The sequence below is a fragment of the Coloeus monedula genome (genome assembly GCF_965178545.1).
Source record: "Coloeus monedula genome assembly, chromosome: 1".
NCBI lineage: Eukaryota > Metazoa > Chordata > Aves > Passeriformes > Corvidae > Coloeus > Coloeus monedula.
In genome coordinates, this window is record NC_138781.1 from 26,236,676 (window position 1) to 26,258,837 (window position 22,162).

At 36.6% G+C, this 22,162-nt stretch overlaps 1 protein-coding gene across 3 annotated transcripts in view; it reads right to left on the reverse strand.

Moving 5' to 3' along the window:
• The window catches only part of ICA1 (islet cell autoantigen 1), a gene marked incomplete at its 3' end in the record, with an annotated part of 68,881 nt that overhangs the window by 32,040 nt on the left and 14,679 nt on the right, over nt 1-22,162 (reverse strand). For 2 of the 3 annotated variants that reach the window (XM_082293079.1, XM_082293078.1), the window contains exons 4-7: nt 21,697-21,868; nt 19,707-19,779; nt 17,848-17,971; nt 15,564-15,762 (exon numbers count right to left, since the gene is read on the reverse strand). In XM_082293079.1, the coding sequence (XP_082149205.1) occupies nt 15,564-15,762; nt 17,848-17,971; nt 19,707-19,779; nt 21,697-21,868 (568 nt within the window). Of the gene's footprint in view, nt 1-15,557; nt 15,763-17,847; nt 17,972-19,706; nt 19,780-21,696; nt 21,869-22,162 lie in introns of those variants that run through there. The other variant, XM_082293081.1, reaches the window with a different exon arrangement.

Below are 22,162 nucleotides of genomic sequence, written 5' to 3' on the forward strand. Positions count from 1 at the left end.
AAAAGGCAGAAGCAATGCTATATTTCTCCATAACAGCATATAGACAAACTCAGCTTAACATGGATGAGTGTAACAGTAGCTGCATTTCACTGTATGTACTGGGACCAGATCATGTTTCTCTGCCTGGCAACTCAATATGAAACAAACTATCAACACACAGAATGACCATAAAGTCAGTGTAAGTTGATTAAAAGGTTCTTTCATTTAATATGGACATTTTTGACTGATTCTAGTCAGAACCATCAAATCTCCATAAATTAAACATGTATTTTGCTCTCCTTATGCTACAATGAAGAAAAATAGAGATAAAAAATACTAAAAAAGTCACATTATAACCAAAATGTTATTCTTCCAAACCCAGAAGCTTTCATGCAAACTTTGTCATTCAAACATTTTTTACAATTTATATTCATTTACTTTTTTTTAGTATGTTAAAAACATTTCATTAGAGAAATTTGGTATCTGTGGATGACAAAATGTTAAACTCCAGGAAGCACCAAAAAGTGTATCATATTTTCTCCAATTTTGTGATTTTCAAATGTCCTAATAGGACATGGTCCATGGCAGTTCTTGAGAAGAGCCATTATGACTCTTCAAAATTGTCATTACTATTTTTGCTCAGTTTTTACCAGAATTTGTCCCTGAGTACACACCTTGGTCATTCATACCTAATACAGCTTTGGGAAGCTCCACAGGTTTTCCAGAAAAGCCTTGCTAGACAGTTGCTATGTATTTCATCAGAGACGTTACAGGCAGTACAAATCAGCAGATGAACATCACAAAATACTACTCCTGCCTTACCCTCAGGCATGCCTTCCACAAAGGTATGCTAGGTGTGCCTAGCTCAGGCCTTGACATTCACCTTGTTACCTTGTGGCCTGTGTTAGTGGATGGAGATCTAGCAAACACAAACAACTGACACCTGCAGTTCACTTCATATTACTCTGTTTCTCTCCACTCTACAGGAAATTCTTGTTGATCAATTTAGGTGTAGACATCTACATAGCACATGTCTGAAGCTCTGTTTGATAAACCCTAACCTAAATGATGTCCGGAAAAATATTTCCTTTATTGCTAATAATTGTGTTTGAATGTGTGCTTATTTACCCTTTTAATTCATTCAGTATAAGCTTCCACACCGTGATTCTTGATGAACTCCTTATGAACAGACTGAGGAGCCTCAGCAGCTTATGTATGTACCATGGTCCAACCACTTTTTCATCTTGTCTTTGTTAAATGAGACAGATTGATTTAGAAACATCTCATCTAAGTAGCTTCCCCTAGTCCCTGTATTACATTTTACACTTTTTGATACTCTCCTCTCCAGGTTTTTAATCCAGAGATGTGGAATGTGATCTGCGCTTGCTCACACTGCACCAAGAAACACCACTGGCTAACAGCTAAGCTACATCTTTACATAAGACCTTCACAAACACTCTTGCAGCAAAAAGCTTTCAACTGTAGTTGTAAAGCTGCAATTAGCACTTTGCTGCTGGGAGAAAAGAAATAAATATATAAAAGAGATGAAACTGTGATTAAATACACAAAAGAACTCTTTAATCTAGAACTTCAAACATACACTGTTTTGTTGTTTGTATCTCCAGTCACTGAAGGTGAGACCATTGTGCTCAGGGTACAAATGTATCACAGATGAAGTACAACTACCATTCTCTGTTCTCTTCTTTAACCACAGAGCCTTGTGCTTTTATTTTCTCCTGCCTATGTAACTTTGCCCTAATTTCTAGCTCTGTTATTATCCTCTCATTGCTTTGGGTTAGAAGCATGTGTTTTTCTTCCTGTTTGAAATCCATGTCTATGGTCTGGGTCAAGGAGAATGCCATGTTAAAGAGCAATGTGCTTAATGAGCTTTGCTGCATTTTTTTTACTTTAACAGCAGTAGAACAATCTAGGGTAAGAAAATATGTTGTTAGGTACACTGAATTAACTACTATTATTTTAAAATCCCAACAAAGGATTTTTTTCTCGAAGATATACAAATACCTAGCAAAACATCAGGCCATGGATATGCACCATGACTTCTCTGTGGATTTTTTTTTTTTTGGCAGTATATGAAATTTGGTCTTTGTGTCACATTTATGCCACATTTCCCTCTTCAGTTTTTCTGTATTTGGCCTGTAAAAATTTTAATGCCTTCAGCCTGTTGGCTCACACACCACACAACTCCAGCCTGGTAGTAATGAGTAAGCCATGGCCAGAACTGCTTACTTCACAACCACTGACAGTGAGCAGATGTGAGCAATTCTCTGAACCCTGTGAGGATATAAGGTTATGGCTGGCTTGAATATGCTTCCTTTTTTCCGCTCCAAAAAACAAAGGCTGGTTGTGCCATCTTCTGACATATTCAGTGATGGCTATCACAGAAACTGAATAGCTCTCCTTCTCTCCTTTATGTAAACACGTAGACATTTATCTTACTCCTTTCTCTCCTTTTTTTTCCTACTGTCTCACTTCCTTTCCAGCCTTGTGTTTATTCCTGCTGTTTTATAATGTACCTTTTTCAACTCTCTTGTGTCTCTTCAAGGATGGGGAAAAATGAGAACCTCCTCACACTTTATGCATGTGATTCCATAAATATTATACAGGGACATGACTTCTCACTCTGTATTTTACTTCAAACCAAAGGCACGTTTATCTGCAAACACAGTCAGTTCAGGCTTAGCAATGGGGGAAAAAAAGGCAGGCAACAACAAAATACCTGACCAAATATGTAAATTAGTTTCTGTAAAAAGAACAATAGATTAGGGTTTTCCAGGCCAGAAAAAAAAATGAGTAAGGAGGATTATGATGGAAGGTCATCATACCACACATACAAAACTTGTAAAAGATGAGACTTCAGCCAACATGGGAACCAGAGGGCATTATACTGAACCAGCCATTTGAACACAACGCAAGGCAACGGGCTCTTTACACAACATCTGTCTCTGCAGGGCAGGTCTTTGATCACAGCCATGCACTGGGGATGGCCAGAATTTATATTGGTTCAAAAGGCAACTGGACAATTTTACAGGAGAACAAACCCTAGGTCCTGTGATGTCTCCACTGGTCACAGTACTCAGAGAAACCACCACTGTGAATTTGCTTTATGCAGCTCCCTAGTTGCTACCATTGGACACCAGTGAAGAAAGATGATGCACAGACAGTGGATTTTTGTCTGAAGAATAATGTAACCTGAGGGACATTCACAGGTTAAGGGGAGTTGGAGAGTTTGCTCTGCTGGATTCAGACCAGCGCAGCACCATTTTATGCCAGAAAGACTCTCTGTTCTGTGGTCTAAGGCAGCACAGATACTTCAAATGAGCTTTTCCAATGTAACACCTATGTAACTGCAGATTTTCTACTGCAAAAATTCAGAATCATGAGTTACACAATTTTGTAACTGTTAGAGGTGCCAGAGTGCATTCAGGTACTGCCTATGCCCAAACATGCTTAATTAATAGAAATCACATGGAAATGCTTCACATACAATAACTGTATGACAGAATGTAAGCTTTACATTCACATAGTTTTTCACCTGGAGAAGGGGTGGAGGCAATTTTGAGATGCTCCAACATTTCTACAATTATGACTGCAGTATAGAGAGATCAGATCTCAGTCCTTCCAAAAAATTTTGTACTCCCCTGTAAAAGTCTACATATACCAGGATTCACCTGGACAGTCCAAGCTTATTTTTCAGTATCCACCACAAATCTCCTCTTTTCAGTCAAGTCCCAGAGCGCTGTCTGCCAAGTGAAACATTTACTCATGGTATTTAGTTGGGGGCTGGAATACTAAACAGTGCTATTGTCTACATGAAACCTGTAGGAAAATCTATATCTAACTAATTTTTTTCCTCTATTTTTTAGAGGGTAGTTTGCTAAAAATAAATATTGTTGAAATAGCTGTGCTTCTGGGTTAGTTATTTCATCAGAACAGGCCCAACTACGTGTACTCTAAATTTATATGAAAAAAGTTGTCCTGCTATTCAATTAACAGGATGTTCTAATTTTAGATGTCTCAAGAGAATGTGTTTTATTCCTTGCCTGCTTTAACCTTTTTTGATGCAAATTTGACATATCTTCTTCCCTACTGTCAATACTATAGTAGTGCAAAGACATGGATCCAAACACCTCTTTGCAGCAGCAAAGTTTTGTTACATCCAAATTAGATTTCCCTGAGACATGAAAACTATTTGTGGCAAGTAATACAGTGCTCTGTACTAAATAACAACATTCTGAACAGCTGCCCTGAAGCAATAGAAATATACTTCCTTCTCCATTATTAAAAAGTAATTTAGTCCCCTCATAGGAAAAAAACGCCAAACACCACAGGTTGAAAGGTACAGCCCAACAGCAACAGAAAACCTCTGAAGTTTTTTTCTAAGGAATTACCAGGAATTAAGGCAGTATTTTCCTCCTCCTTCCTGATTTTTACCCCTCTAGCATGGCCAAGTGGAGGCAGACAAAGTGTGTCATTTGGGGAGAGCAACGCCTCTGCAGAGTCCTTTCCACTTATCCAGCAGCTGGACACAGCCCTCATCAAAATTACATCCACAATCCAGCAAGTTCATCCAGTCAAAAACCAGACAACAAAGTCTTTAGCTTGAAGCCTCACAACAGTTTTCACGAACAGAGCACACAATGCAGACCCAGAATGTGAATACAATTGCTTAAAATAAAACAATTACAACAAAATATAAAAAGAAATAGTCACAGAAAACAAAATACATCAGCTTAATAAAAACTTCTATAAAATACAGCATGGAACTGATTCTCAAATACATGATGTGGACCACTTCTGTAATTCCAACCACTATTTACTGCAAAATGAAGGAAAGTGTCAAATTTAAGAAGATGAAAGCAACAACATTCTTCAATTTTTCAGAACCGCACTCAAGAGTCATTATTGAAATTATGATCACATCACAACACAAAAATTCAGGCAAAGCAAAAAACCATTCCTGAGTCACCCCATTTTAAAACATTCAAGAGCTTTTGAGCTCACCGCTCAAGAAATTGAGGAGATATGTTAGTTTTCTGCAGGTTAACTAAGCTGTTTTAACAACAATTTTGAATTAAACAGATGCTAAGCACGTTTACACAAGACTTATTTCAAATTAAGAGTGGTTTACTTCAATTTAAGTTTGGGAAAATGCATTTTTAAGCTAAATAGACAGATGCTATGCTCAAAACGCAGTGAGTGTTTACACAGAGTTCTGCACAGAGTTCAGCTTCATCTAGGCATCCCCTTTCAGAAAAGCAGCATCTCTGCATAGCCATACATCTTTCCCAGAACACAGGTCATACATACTCCTGGCTTTTCCTTTCCAAAAATCTTCCCCCACTCTTCAAATACATAGCCCCATAGTCCTTACATGTTGCCAAGCAACTTTTCTATCTCCTGCTTGAGCAGAAATAAATCAACTTCAAAAGAATGTGTCCACACTTTATGCAGGATAGAACCTGGCCTCAGCAGCTTTGATCCAAAAAGCTGTAGCTTGTGTTCCCAAGAAAGGTTCAGGGGGAAATAAAGGGATACAGCCAGCAGCAGCATCCCAGCTGACACTACTGCTGGCTGCACGAGGCCTCTCCTCCTATTTTATCCAGTATAAATGCAAACTACTTATCGTCAATATGTTTAACTTCAAACTGTATCAAAGGAGAGAGTTTTAATGCAGTGAGATATGTGACAGCTGAGAGCTGGAGTGCATACAGGCTCTCCTCCCAACTCATTCACACAGGGTCATTACAGGAATAAACTGTATGAAAGCAGCTCCACTTCTCAGAGCTTTCATCTCCTGGCTACTCTCAGATTATCATGAGCAGAGAACACACCATAGCTCCTGAAGCTATTAATATGGATGGCTTCCTCACAGCCATTGTATTAATTTTTACATCTTGGATCAATATGCAAATTATTTTTTAAAGGGAACAAACATGAAATGACAATTTAAATGAAAGGAAGGCAATAAATATATAGCTTCTAGCCTTGTTAAAACATCTGCTTTTTTCTACTTTAAGAAGCCTTTTAAATACATGCCTCAGCTTTCTGTTGGTAACAAGTTTCAGTATTAGTCCAACCCACAACAAGTGGTTTACTAGGCTGAAAGGAAAAAAGACCAAAAAACACTTGTTGATGCTAACAGGGACCTTGAAGCAAGGACATACAAAGAAAATATTCATGATCAGCAGACTCTTAAATTGAATGCAGAGTGACATTCATCTAGACAGCATTATTTCAGAGTTTGGAGATAGACTTTTACATTACGAAGCCCAAATGTACTTCTAGTAGGGAGCATGCATCTGTCAGTCTGCAGACATGAGTCATCACCACCACAGTGTAATCCCTCCTGATCTGCAAACAGGTGCATATTTTCATGCATGGACACACATCCTCTTTAGGGAAGAATTTGGTCCTGAAAACTTAGAACTCCTGAACTCTCCTCTCCTGATATGACTATAAGAGAGTTGATAAAAATCCAACAGTTCTTTGCATAGGTGCAAATAACTAACTGTAGTTTGAAAACAAAGAGCCACATTTTACTAGTATGATCAAAGTCTATGAGTCGATAAAAATTATTGCAAAGATTTGTAGCAAGAAGCAGGCCAACCAAGATAAATGGCAAAACCAGAAATAACATGATCTTTCAGGTTTGAAAGGCCACATATAGCTCTAAAGCAGGCATAACCTGGATTTAGATTTAAAAGTGCTGAGAATTGCTGAGTTATCAAAACTCAATTGTGTTAATCATACTAGAGAACCTGAGAGCAAAGGATGGTTGCCACAAATGGTACAGGGGGGAATGCCAGCAAGTGGGCAGCAATTAGTCAGCCCCTGCAGGAAACTGAGATGGGTAATTACTGCTTTTGAACACTGAAAGACCAGAGAGGTGATGTAAAGAAAATTGTAATATAGCATAAAACTAACATGTCTACTATGCCCATGACTGTGTTCATTTGTAAATATACAGTCCACTTTATCTCAGATAATGCAAGTAATTTGGAGCTCTTCTTGACTCCTTTAGGTACAGTGTCCTCATAGTGAAAAAATATAATTCAGATTTTTAATTTCTTTGCATCCCAATGAAATTCTTCAAGGCCTGAGCAAGATTGTTATTGAATCTGTGTCCCCTCTGAGCAGGCAGATGGAAGGAGTGGTAAAGGGACTTGAAAAGCTCAAATTCAGGTGCAGTAACAATATCTCCATTGAAAGCACCGAAAACAGTGAGCTGGCCTGCATGATCCCCTTAGCCACTGCAAAGAGCAGTGGGATGAACAGATGTACAAACTGCCAGGGAATGGCACTGACACACGTTGCAAATCCTAGCTAGATATGACACCAACAGTTTAAGAAAGATACCTTTAACAAAATCAACATGATTACCAAGTTCCTTTAATATCCAGTCTCCAGATGCTCTCACTGTCCTGAGTGCAAAGCCACTGTGTTCACAGGGCTAATGCAGGAGTAGAAGTCCTGTAAGTTGAGGATTTGTGTTTCATTTTCTATTTAACCTTCCAGCATGAAATACAAAATGGCACCCACTAATAATTATGATTCACTCGTAACACAAAGGCTGTTGTACATAATCCCATGCATTGTTATTGCTATTCCTGGTTGGCATTTAATATATCAATAAGCATTCATTGTTTCCCTCAAAACAATTTAATTATGTTTTGTCAAGATACAAACTCTGAAAGAGTACAAATTTATAACAAAAAACCCCAAATCTTTTTGTGGTGCTCTTCAGACTTCACAGTGTGCTATTACAGACAAAACATTTGAAATCTAAGCAGGGTTCAAGGCAGAACTCTGAATCAGAGATGGTGGTATATTTGCCATTTTTTTGGTTAGAACAGTACCTTTTGTTTGCTGGGGTTTTTTTAATCCTATCTAATTTGATTTCATTATGTGAAGGAGAGAAATCAAACATAGCATCTTTTTAATCATTCAGAGCCTATGCAACATACAACTGAACAGCAAAGGCCTTATGAAGTAAAGCAGATGGACTACATTATGCATGTGCCCAAGCATTTTAGGAAAGTATAAGAAGAATTCCTGGGCAGTGGTGACCATAGAAAAACTTGGTTCTCTTGTGTAAACAGTGTTTTCCCCAACAGCTGTATTCCCCTTCCTGTTTATTCTTCGCTTCTGCAGAATTCTCTTAGTTCAGTCACATCTGTATTTCATTTATTTTTAAAAAATATTCCTTTAGCTATCCTCCTAGACTTTTCAGATTATTAAGGCTGAGGGAATTTTCCAAATCTCATTTCTCTTTTCACAACCTACTCTGGTCATATTTTTTACACTTCATTTAGGTTCTGATTTCACAAAATGATCCTCATGGGTAACAGGCTTTGCCCACATAGACCAACTTGCAGGGTTTGAGTTTTCATGTGAGCAACAGAAATTGTCTAGGCAATCATCTTTTCTTTCCCATTTTCAGCATAATGTTTCAGAAAATAGTGTTCAGTTGTTTCTAGATTTTTTTTTTAAATCCAATATTAAATTTAATATTTACACATTTCTATAATTATTAGACATGAGAAAATTCTTGGAGCTTAATTTTTATCCCACTATGTTTGAGAGACACTTTTTAATACTGGGACCAAAACCAGTTATTAAATAGAAGTTAAGACTACTGATTTAAATCACCAATTTTTTTTTAGAATATTCACTGTACTCTGTGGAAACATTTTATATTCTGCTCTTTAAGTGAACAGAAATTTTTAGGATGTGTCTGCCTACCTTTTCACAAAAAAAATACAAGTCTGAAAATGTACAAATAACCCAAATCTACCTTTTTTGGATTTCAGCAAGGTTATATGAAACAAAGTTGTTAAAAAACTACATTGTATCTGTAGTCTAGCACTTAATTTTATTGTACTTTACAGCCATTTTTCTGACTCTCACCTCAAACTCCTCTTTCTTAAAAATAACTGAACAGATGATGAACCATTTCTCAAGGGCAAGCATTAATGTCTGGAAGCAACCATATTCTACAAGCAATACCTCTAAAGATGATGTAATCTGTTCCAAGAAGTCTGTTTCTATTTTTAAGTGGCATACTCTTATTATGCTTTTAAAAGGGCATCTCCATCACATGTTGTTTTGCTTTTAACCCAGTAACAATCATCAGTGATATTTAATATACATGAAATGGCTTCAGAAAATAATTGATTTTTGTATCATTATGTACTCCGAGTCTTACAAATGGTACTTGAAATGGTAATTTAAAGTTATAAGACTATAAAACTCTTTTACTGTGAAGAACATTTTTGCTAAAGGTCATGTTTTCAAAAGAGGTACATCTTTCCTAACTGCCTTAAAGTGCTTGAGCATTTTGTATGTGAAATATCTTGCAATGTTTTGGTTTCTCCACTTAATGTTACTAAATACAAGATTGGAGAACCTGGAAAGAACATTATAGCAGAAACTCCGCAATGAAAACATGCTCAGCACTGGAACTCCATCTGCTTTTTCAAGGACAGAAAATAATGACAAAGCAATAACTACAATTTTGATTGAAGAGCACTTTTTAGTGTGCTTTGTTTTTTGCTACCCTGATTTCTAGGTAAATCATGAAATTTAGCATTTCCAACACCATATACTTTCATACTAAACCAAAAAATGACTTCAAAACCCATAGTCTAGCTGCTATTCCCTACCACAATGAAACCAAACCTAGTCTTGATGGCACAGGCATGTCACAAGAAGTGATATGTGTAGGTGTTGCTTATCAACGTATCGTAAGAGCAGGCTGTTATCTCTATCTCTGCCATCACATTGCTACACTAAGATGTGGATCTCAGAGTGCATTTTGACACCATCTTACTAATTTTAGGGGACACAGCTACCTTGCAGACAGTATTACTGCATCTCCTGGAAGCTCGCCTATTCTTCTAGAGAGCAGAAGCAGGAATCCAAATCAGCGAAGAGAAGGGGTGGGGCCTTTTTTTTTAAACTAAGATTTTGAACCAAAAGTGATAAAAATCATATCTATAAATGTGATAGGTTTTACTGTCTCAGATTCCTAACAGGTATTACGAAAGCCACCATTCTTTTTTCGCATTACAGTGCCACACATCTCATATCCAGCATACGGTCTACTAAAGCAACTCAGATCATTCTGACACCTCCAGAGCACAAACACCAACATGTGCCCTCTCACATGCAGGGGCCTGTATTATCATCACCTCAAGATAAATGTGCTTTAAGTTTTTCACATGAAGTTGAAATTTACTGGGGAAGTATTACCTAAAATGAAACAGAGATGACTACTGTTTGAAATTTTTTTTTAAAATTATTTTTGTTAATTTTTAAAACCTAAGGTTGGTCAACAGTGACTACCCTAGCTGGCTCTAAACATCCATCAGTTACACTGCTATTTGTAACTATGACAACTTAGAGTCTATTATTTACACCATTGTGACTGCCATGGCCAAAGACATTTTTCTTTAAGATGCTGGTGTACTTTGCTGCTTGGAAAACCAAAAGACTTTCCAGCTCAATATCATCTGCAGATGTAAATAGCATTAGCACATTTTCTCTTGGTTGGCTTTTAATAATTGAACTAGAACATGACCAACAAACACCACCGCGAATTTCTAAGAGGGTCACCCTCAAATGAATTATATTTATTAGATATAGAAGAACACTTGGAAAATATATTACAGATGCACAACTTTGTCCTGGCAGAAAGAGAGTTTAGTTGATCTTTAAGTTACTTTCCATCTTTAAATTCTATGATACTCTGAAACTTTGTTTAGTGTTCCTTGGCCAACATTCTCAACTCTCACCTCCTGAGAGCTCGTATTTTTCTACTAAAGTTAAATTTGCTTTTCCAGTAATCACTCATAAGGAAATGCAACAATCTAGATTTGCAATTTGTTTTCCATTAAATGAATAGTTTGACTAAAAAGGCAAAAATATAAAAAATCCCAACATGTAATGTTATTTATAAACCTGTGTTTTTACTCACTCTTCAGTTTGCTAGCTTCTAAATGCCTACAGATTTCATTTTCATTTTATTTTTACCAGAAACTGAAATTTACTTTCCAAGGATGGCAACTGCTAAGTCTGTTCTTATTTCAAAGATCAGCATCATATTTGTTTTTACTCCTTTCCTAGGCTTTTTGCATTTTCTCAACTCTCCAAGAGTTTTCAAAAGTAACAGAGAATTAAAAAAAATTAAAACAATACTCCAGCACATTTCCACAGTGCCTTTAGGCTTGCTGGGGTGTTTGCAGCTGATGGACAGGGGAGTAGCAGATGGTGCTGTAACATGGTACAGCACCTTCATCATCACACAAGCCAAAATGCCCTCATGCCAGGCAGTGGTAACAGGCAAAGGGACAGCAGGGGAACAGAGATGTAGGTCCTGAGTCTTCCTGAAAGGCTGCAGCAGAGGTATCTTATCTATACTTGCTGCAACCTTTACAATGAATACTTACACTTCAGTGTTTCCCTTCTGGCCTTTTATTCAACAGATTTACTCATATCTTCATTACTTCCCGGCTGTCCACACAAGTTCTAACTTATAAAAAATAAAAGATATGCAAGGAAAGCTTTCACAGATCAGCTACTCCCTATATTGGTACATTTATAACAACAACAGTTTAAGTTATCGTTATGTCATTACGAGTTCTTCTTGTTGAACTTTCCTTCTTCTCTTGTCAGATTTATCTTTAAATGCCGCCTAAGGGTATTTATTTTGTTTCAAGTATATAAAGGGCTACAACTAAAAAGAACTGGAGATAAACTGTATCCAAACAACTCAGCTGCAAGCTTGCAAGTTTCTCAACAGCTGCATGCAAAGCAACAGGTGACTAAGGTGACTGGGCACTAAGATGCAGTGCAGCCTGTCTCAGGGAGCCCAGCATAGCCACTGGGTATTTACAAAGATATTCCAGCTTTGGTTCAAGCCTCAGAATGAAGGGGATGCAGAGGAGTACAAGAACAATGGAAGCGAAAAACAAATATAGAAAGGATTAACCTGCTTTATCAGTGTAGCATGATAAACAACCTATCATGCCACAGATGTAATTTTCTCATAGTTAGCCTAAAGGTCAGCATGGCAATTTTTTTCAGCTCTCACTTTTTACTTGTTAGGGATGGCACTGAAATGTATAGGTTTGATGAGAAAGTGTATATTGAATTGTATATGCATCTGAGATAGCACAGGCAAGTAGAATTAAACAGCAGTCCCTCCTGTGCTCCTGTGGGCTGCACATGGAAGGCTGCTGCCTGGCATCATAGCCTACCACTACACACTGTGGCATTCCTGCTCGGAAAATGCATGGAAAAGCTTAACATTTTCAGAGCTGGAAGAAGGACACCAGCACTGGGATCATTTGGTCTACATTTTTACAACATCACAGCACAGTTCATGTTATAGTGTACAGTCTCCAGACGGATAAAAGACACTAGATTTAAGAACCTTAAAAATGTGATCAGGGTGGAGAATTTGTTAAACAGTTATTAACTCATTAAAATTCTTCTAAATATCACAGCACTGTTTAGATGCTCTCAAGGAACACTTCAAACTCTGAACTTGGGATGGAAGACCTCTGTAACCAGAACAGCACTGGACTGTTCATAAAAACTGCTAAAAGGAAAAAAAAAAGAAGTTACTTAGCATTTATAGAACTCTGCAGGGAAAAGTAAATACCTATTTCCTTAGTTTGACTCAAGTAGCTACAATTACATAGATATCTTCAAACAACAATGTAAAAAGGCTGCTCTGCAGTGCTCTGAGACACTCTGAAAGGAGTAGTGTTGCTAGGTCTTGCATACTTAGACTGACGCCTTAAGAACAGCATTAGAAAATTCTTTCAAGTACCTCATTGTTTTGAAAGAGAGCTACAAAAATGTCAGTGTTTTAACTCAGATTTTATCAGCTCTGAAAATACTGACTCAACTATTGATCTTTTAGCCCGAGCTATTCTGAGGGAAGGTATGAAAACCCATCTGGATTGATTTAACTTTGGTCTCCAAAAACAAGTACCATATCTGTATACATAATGATACATTAAGGATTACATTATAAAAGGCTACAGACTTGAAAAACAGTCCTTTAACTAAATGATATAAATACTACTGATGCACTAGGTGCATTAAAGATTGTTAAACCAGCACTGTTTGCTTGAAATAAAAAAACCCCGTTTACTAAAGTAATACTTTGGATTTTTACAATCTGAAGTCTGAAGAAAACTTTCTTTCAAGTGCTCTGACGGGATCAGCTTCAATAACTACTTGGTGGTGTATCACTCAATATGCAGCTCCAGCTCAAAACACTTCTCTCTGGCAATGGCATATTTAAGAACCAAAAACCTTACACAAATAATTATAACATCTTTCTCAACACAAAACTAGCACGACTTCTTAAGTTGTTGTTACAGAACCAAAATAAGTACTAAAACCTCAGCATTACACTGCCACACTATGGCCCAATTAAGATCTGCAAGCAAAAATAGAAAAAAAAAAAGACAATAAAAACTTGTCTACTTAAATTATTTAGGACTACAGTATCCACCACTAATTTTTGTAAAGCACTAAAAACAAACTTAGATCTTGCTCAGCAACAGCCATCTAGGAACATTATGCTCGAGGATTTTATTTCAGTGGTTTTTTTTTTTCCCAGATTCAAAAAGGGAAAGTGTACTTGGTCTTCAAGTATTAAATCTTCAAAGACTAGTTTGATATGCCTGTTGCACAGATGGGATATGTGGGGAAGTGGATTGCAGGGGCATTTCTTTACTTTGTTGGCTACAAAAAGTAGAGCTTTTTGTTCTCTGCATTACAATGTGAACTGAAAGGTTTTCAGTTGACAGCCACTTGGAGAAATGCTCAAAAGACTTTCAAGTTTGGTTTTTTTAACTATTTGAGGTCATGCTACAGAATTGTAGAATCTACTTTTATTTTTTTATATAAGTTTATATAAGTTAGAATGTAACTTATTTCAGGCCTAGAAATATTTAAAATACTTAGTATTTCTACATTTTTGCTACTAAATTTTGTAAGAACTTAAAAAAAAAACCAACTTTTTTTTTTGCTGACCTTGAAGAACAGCAACCCAAGATGGCTGAAATTTCACACCTAAGTTTTTACCTACAGCAGCTCACTGTACAAAACATGTTATTTTAATTACTTTTCCATTTATGTAATTTATGCTTTCCATAGCATTTGTTTTGCAAGAAAGCTATAAATCAGTCTTCTATGACCATTGCCAGTATTGCTTTATTCATTCTAACATTCCATTTTTAAGTGTTTTCCTAATAAATCAAATATTATACATAAGCAATCAGCTGAGGCCAAGACCATACCAATTATTTTACCTGCAAGAACTTGCCATTACAAACATTTGCCATAGGGCATAATAAAATACATGTCTGGTGCCACAAGACTTACAGGAATACCCTGCACTGAGGCATTAAGTAAAGATTAGATGACCAGCTGGGGTACTATTTGTTCCATCCCTTTTCTTAATTGCTATTTGTCACCACTTTGGTTTACAAAAAATGGCATAGTCAGATTCATGCCAGTCCTTTCCTTTAGGATGGTTTATTCAAGCTTTTAAAATCCCCAATTATATATCTTTCATCTTCCAACCCTTTCAGTTACAGACTGCTTAAGCCATCAATCAACAGGGTTTTCTCCTTTATACATTACCCATCTCTAAGCCATATGCATACTTGTACACTTTAATACAATTTCTGTTATTAGACCCCTGCTTTCAATTATGACACAATTTCTGTAAATTTTTTTACTGCCTTTACTCAAAGCATGTGCCACTAGGTTATACCTATGATCCTAAGTCTTCCTTATAGCCAGCATGTATGAACAGCCAACTGTGAACATTACATACTTTTAACAAACTCTGCTCTAGGGTCTCACTAGAAATATGAAGGTCTCATGAGCATTCCTGAACTGTCACAGGATCAGCCCAAATAAATGCTATACTCTTACCTGGTGGGAAAACTGCAGACTACCACTTAAGACTTGTGATTTTGCAAGTCTTTTGGGAGGGGAGGAGTTTAGCAAACTTGAGTGACACTGAATCAAGATTATTTATGTAGAGTGCCTCCTTAGCAGTTTTAGTGTTTAGCAGAACTGCATAAGGAACCTAAAAATAAATTCCAGATTTGCAACTCCCCCCCAAAATCCAACAATAGTGAATTTTGCAAATGTTGGTCTTTAACTGCCCTCAAAATTTAGCAACAGATAGTAGAGCACTTCTGTTAATTCTTTTTTTAGTTGCAAAAATCAATGTTCCCTTCCCCCTCTGACAGCAGACATATCTTCTTCCATTAGTCATTCAGGCACCACCACAAAATTCAAAATTAGACAACCTTCTTCAAAAATATATATTATCTAAACTGTAAAAATATATGCTGAAGTTGAATATACTACTAAAAATGCCTTTCCTTACAGCCCACACAGAACAGATTAGTTAGGATAAATGGCATCCCTACTGCTTCTCAATTATGCCCTCCTTGGAAGAATCAAACCCATGCTTCATTGTCATTCATTAGGCAACCCCTTCTAGGAAACTAGAGGAAACTTCATACCTTCCTGAACTTTTCCATCTGCTTATAAAGATCTGGATCCAGCTCCTGAGACACATCTTTCATCCAGAGTAGAGCTCCTCTGTATTCAGTCCGATACTGTTCCATTCTGTTCACTGTCAGCCACGTGTCTGAGATGGCCCTGTATCTGAAAGTCTCCACTTCTTGATATAATCTACTGAGAGGAGTACGGAGTGCTAATCTGGGGGGAAGGCACGAGGGAAAGAGAAGAAGGAGAGGAGTATGTTAAACATATATCCAACTCCTGACAGTTTACTAGCACTCAAAAAAACACACACAGCCAACACAGCTCACTTAAGTGCTAGTGTATGTCCAGACGATTTTTCAACATGGTTGGAGGTCAACATGAAACAGAATAAATTTTGCATGAGTATTGTGTTCGCAACCGTTCTGTTCAAACAGCGACTTTTCAATTACACATGAGTGGAAAAGAAACCTCTTCTACTGCACCTATGTATTTTATTTTGACAAGCCACTTGTATGTTATTACCATTCCTCTTCACAAGTTTCATTTAACAACTATAAAAACATACCCAAGGTAATTTATTACTGGAAAAATATCACAGATGTATCAGAATTGTTATGTTAAACATCACAAAAAGCACTTCCATTAAGTGGAAGTCATCTTCCAGATATCTGAGTTTTTTCCTTTTTTTTTTTTTTTTTTTTTTTTTTGGAATTGCAACAATTCCTTTGAAGGACATTTACCTTTTGAAAGGATTTAGATGTTTTCCTAAATGTTTCTTCTGGCAACCACACTTGGGAAAGGCAGTAGGGGACACTGTTGTCCTCACTATGCCATCACTTCAGCTACTAATGGGATCTCAAAACTAGACAGGATTACTCCTTTTGCTTTGCTTCCTCCTGCTGCTTCTGCTTTCCTCTTGGTTTCTAGCAGCACCTCACTGGAATGGGTTCAGTCAGTTCCACACCAGCACAGAGTTAGTTTAATGTGGTAGGAAGTCCCTGGGCATAAGAGAATTCCTAATTTCACCTCCAGTAACCCGAGAAAGGTCTTCTTGATCTCCAGCTATGGAGCTAGCTATGAGCATCAAACATAAATAAAAGCAGTCCCAACTTCAACAAGAGTTTGAGGATAGCTCAAGAGAAGAAAGACAAATGGGTTTATTTTTATGTGAACTTATTGTAAAAGATGCCTTAAAAATGCATTGAGCAAGAGCTATAAAAATATGTGAATTTATTGTGACTTGTTCTTTTCCACTACATTTTTTCTCATTCCACAGATTCTTACCTGGATATCCAAAGGAAAATTTAGTTTATGTAGATATGCACTGAGATTTCTATTAACGGTTAAGCTTCATAAAGAAGCAAGTCATCAGCGCTTTTGCTCAAAGGTGTTTTACATATGTCTTAAAGATCCCAGTCATGGCTGTTACTGGAGGTGCTAATGACCAGACTCCAGCCCAAAGTAAACATAGGAAATTCTCAGTGCTCTCCCCCCCCCCCCCCCCCCCCCAATTCCTGTAAAATGTAATGGAATAGAACTTTGTTTTGTGAGTGATGGTGAACTTCATGCTTTCATAGTCCTAATGCTGTTAAAAAGAGCATCACAATACTTATAATGCTATCAGGTACTGTTACTTTTAAACTCCTAGAGCAAACAGTGGGTGAGTGAGACATCAAGGGCTCTGATTAACAGCAGGTGTTAGTTAGCGTGTCCCCCTGGATTCCTTACCTTTTACTAGCTCCTACACAAGCTGCACGAGCTCTGTAGAGATCTAGGATCTTCTCTCGGGGGGACTTTAGTGTAAAGTTCAAACAGGAGATGGCATTCACACTCCTCCTTTCTCCTCTGTCTAGTCGAGGTATGAGACTCAATGGCTCAGAAAAAAGTATTCCTTTACTCATTTCCTCCCTTGCAGGACCCAGACACCTCCACAGTGAGCCTGCTGTGGCATTTCTCTGCAGAGTAACAACTGCCACCAAGCAGGAGAGGAACCAGACATCAGCTCCTTTACAACCCTACTGCTGGAGAGGCCGTGGAGATGCTCCAGTACAGCTTTAGAACTACTGAGCTGAACAGGCACAGGCAGGGGATCTGGAGATACAGACACAGCAGGTCTGACAAAAAGCAGTATCACGCAAAATTCAAGAAGCCACTAATATTGCCAATACTACAGCAGATTCTGTCAATAATTCTCCTATCAACTGGTTCCTGAAATATTTCAAATGGACAAATGAATTATGCCAATGGTGAATCAACTACCACTATCACAAGTACTTTGTAAATCAGACAGCAATGTACCTTTGCTGAGAAGAAAAGCAGAGGGCCTTTCCTGTAGCTTGCATCATTTTTCCTGCTCTTGTTTTATCCTGAGAACCCTGTGATCGAAGAAATTTTCCCAATTCATTTTCTTCCTGAGACAGAACTAACAAAAAATAAATGAGTTGTCAAATATGTTATTTAATTGGCTCCTAACAGCTTTAAAACTGGCCTAACATCAAACAGCTTAAGTCACTCTAAGTCCAAGCAGCAAAGCAAAAATAAATAATTTCACAGCATTCCCACATTTAGTAAACAGAAGATCTGATTCATTTGAGACATTTGCTGATACACTTAACAAGAATCACAAAATTCCACCAGCACCAAAAGAGAACAGGAAAAACGTGCTATTTCTTTCTTAAAAAAAAAATAAAAAATAGGTTGGTTATATTACAAAAATGGCTATCTTGATTGCAGTATCCTTCAGTGTTGGCTTTTTTGGGATGTCTGGTTTGGTAGGCTGGTTTTTAATTCTTTTTTACCACTTGGACTGCCTCAGCTGATCTTTGGTAGCATACTTTTATTGAAGCTAATTCCAAGTTGTACTAACCAAAATTCATTCACTTGCTTTTTACTTGCTCATCGTTTTTCATGCTTGACTACATAAAATTCCACATGAAAAATACAGCACTTCATTTTAAAGAACATTTACTTTCAAATTACTTTGCAAGATTACTTGGCAACTTTAACATTCTATACAATTCAAACAATGTATTTCAACTATCTGAAATACATCTACCTCAAAGTAACTGATCATTTCTTAAAAAAGAAGATGAAGTGATTTTACACTGATTTGTTGAATACTTCTAAACTGGGACCCTGGATCTTGAAGAACCTTACAAAAACATTTCATGATGCCCTTATCTCTTTGTCTTCTAAAGTGGCTATCTCCTATAATACCAATTTCAACCCACTATCGAGAGGGAGAATGGCCTAAAACAACGAAAGAAGATCTCTTGAATCCTCTTGACATTTTTCAAAATGTTGACAGTCAACTCCAATGCAGACTCAGCACACTTTGGTAGAAGATGCGCATCTGCATCTGATGCAAATCTTTGCATCACAGATTTCACCTGCTACTTCTTGAACTCTATACACTACTATTCTGTATTTCATTTTACCTCCTGATTCTGAAACATTATCTCTGACTTTCTTTGGATAAAGAAAAATGAAAGGCTTAACAAAATATGGGTAACATTCAACAAAAGACAGTAAATTGGAAGATGACTTCAGAGCTGGAGTCTCTTCTTCAGGCCAGAAATCAAATAATATTGGCTGCAGAGAACCTTTAGAGGACATTTAATACAACATTCTGTTTGAAACTTCCCAAATTAGGTCCCCCCCATCTCTAACTAATGACTGTCACTAATTACTGAACGCTTGTTACAATCAAGTCAGCATTATCAAATTCACCATAATAGCGTGCATTACTTAATTATAAAACAGTAATAAGCCAAAAATTCTTCATCAGCAATCCTGATTAACAAAAAAGACAAAACACTAAAACAGTTTAGAAAGGAGATATGATTTCTAGACAACGTATTTCTGAATTTACAAAAGCCAACCAAGTAAGGGGAAAAAAAAATTAAAGAAGTTAAAGAACGCTTTCTCCAGCCATTATTGTTATCACTGCATTATATCAACATATAAAACTTCAGAACTGGGAAATCTTCAAAAAAAAAGCAAATCTGCATTCAGCTGTCTGCAAGGAACATTATCTTTACTTTTGAATAGTATGAAACTACTAATTCCCCACTTTCATTTTTACCTTTTCACTTGTTAAATGATTCCATAATGCAGACATTCTTATCATTTTAACTACTGTGTTTGAGCATACTTACAACAAATCCTTTTTTGATACAGTTCAATTGCTTTCAGCAACTCCATACATGTTCTCTGAATAGAGTGGAACAGCTGATATTGAAACAAAATACACAAAAGTTTGTCAAGTGTATGCAAGAAACACTGAGGAATAAAATACAAGAAAGAACTTAATTTTTTGTAGAAATTATTAGAGATCATTACTCTCTTCTTGAACAATGAGCAATATTTCTGGTATTTTTCTTATCAATGGTGCTCTTATTTCAATTAAGTTATTCATTGAAACTACAGACTGATCAACCATAAATTTACAGAAATAAAATAAAGAAAAAATAACTTTGGAAATAGATCTATAATAAACAGTTGATAGTTAACCAAACGACTTCTGTTGGGGAGGGTTTTTAGGTAATATCTTTGTATAGATATGAAGATGTACAAATCTGTTTCTAAAAACCTCATGGTAGAGCAGACTTATCAAAATATCTACCAATCAATCATTCTCATGTGTGGAAATAAGCATACTGAATTTTTCATAGACACTGTGAAGTCTAGTGGAACAAACTTGCATAGGTACAGCCAACACAGAAAGCTGTTGATTTAAACTGAAAGTTTTATTGGCATAAGCAAATTTCTAATGCAGCAGCTTCCAAAGGAAGCAGAGGTAAAAAAAAAAGTCAGTCACAACTACATTTGATGATTGTTTCAAGGCAATAGAAAAATTACTACTCTTTCTGTCTGGCCATCTACAACCTCCAGCCTGCAACTTAAACCTAAACTCTACCATATCAGGCATTAGACAGCTAGAAGTAAAATGGACCACTGGTACAGTAAGTGCCTTCTTTCAGTGCTGCTTGACTGCAAATGTTCACAGATCTTGTCTTTTAAACATGAAGTATGACTTGCAGGTGAGGAGTTGTCCTAAACATGCTTATTTCACTGGTACGAACACAGGTTTCCCTATTTCCTATCTCACCTGAGCTAACAAAGCATCCTTCCTGATGACTCTGCAACATAGTAGACATGGTAAAAACTCAGGTATTTATTTAAAAATACTGTTCCATACTTCCAGCTTGTTTTACATCAATACTCTTGATTTATAACCCATTGTGAAGACTACATAGGTGATAAAGTACCACTGTTCCTGTGTTTGTTGTAATACAGCTTCCTGTATTTCAGCTAAAACCTAAATAAACTGAGAATCCTAAGTCAATATTGTTTTTAAGAAACTGCAAGAAAGCCAGTAAGGCAAAACATTTACCCTCACATAAGAAAACAACACAAACAAAACTTACATGCACATTAACTGGGTTATTACACTTCTGTAGTACATCCTCAATTTTTTGCTTTGTGTCAAAAAGACATTTGAGGTCTTCAATTTGTAGAACCTTTAACTATTTTTTTTTCCTCAGTGGGGTTGAGGATACTGACAGTAGGACTGTATTTGTCACACAGCAGATTCCTTCTCTTGGTTTTATTTTACAGACTTTCAGAAGCTTCTTTGGCCATGTCGGAACCCACTAATCTGCTCGAAACCTCCACAGCAGAGTGCACTGTGCATCTTGCTCCTTGACATATTGCATGTTTTTCTGGTATATGTGGTATTTTATACTTATATAAAGAATGTCATTTGTACACTCTATAAAATATATACTATTAAAACAAAACCCCAACTACCTTACACTGACATAGGCAAAGGATAAAGATGATCTCCTGATCCCCCCACTAAAAAAAGGAGAAAGTCTGTCCCTAAAACATTAAAATAAATATGAAATATGTTAAGTTCCAAATAAAGTTAGAGGGACATGGGGTTTTGTGTTACAAAATTCCAACACATTCCCTGAATTTACACAGGTACTACAGTCAGAATTTGGAAGAGATATTTACATGAAAACTATAAAAATATATGTATGTTATTATATACTATGTGCACATATATTAAAGGCTTGGTGGAAAGGAAAACACATTAAAAATTAACAAAGAGAGAACACCCATTATGTAAACATTACAAACCTCTAGTTTTGCATCCAGATCTGCATCTGAAGCCACAACATGTTCATCTTCCTTTTTTCCTGTAACTTTTATAAGGGTTTGTTTTGTTTTCCAGTATTTCTGTTGCATTTTATTGACCACAGATTTTTCTTGGCTTTGAGCATATTGATCGTAAAATTCTCTTGGATAGTTGCTAGAATATTAACAAACAAAATTAAAAACTTCAATTGGATGCTTTAAAAATAAGTCTAACACACTCAATTAATACATTTCCATTAAGAATATTGCATTTGCATGCCAACACATATATTCTAACATGAGGTTCCTCATTGTGCATGAATAAAAAAGCAATTAAATTAGTACTATATTTCCCACCCTACTCTGAAAAATACTCTGACTTCAATTTGAATGTCTTAACCATGCAGTACTGCCAAATAAACAGCTGCAAAGAATTCTTCCCAATGCATTATGAAATGATTTATAGCCC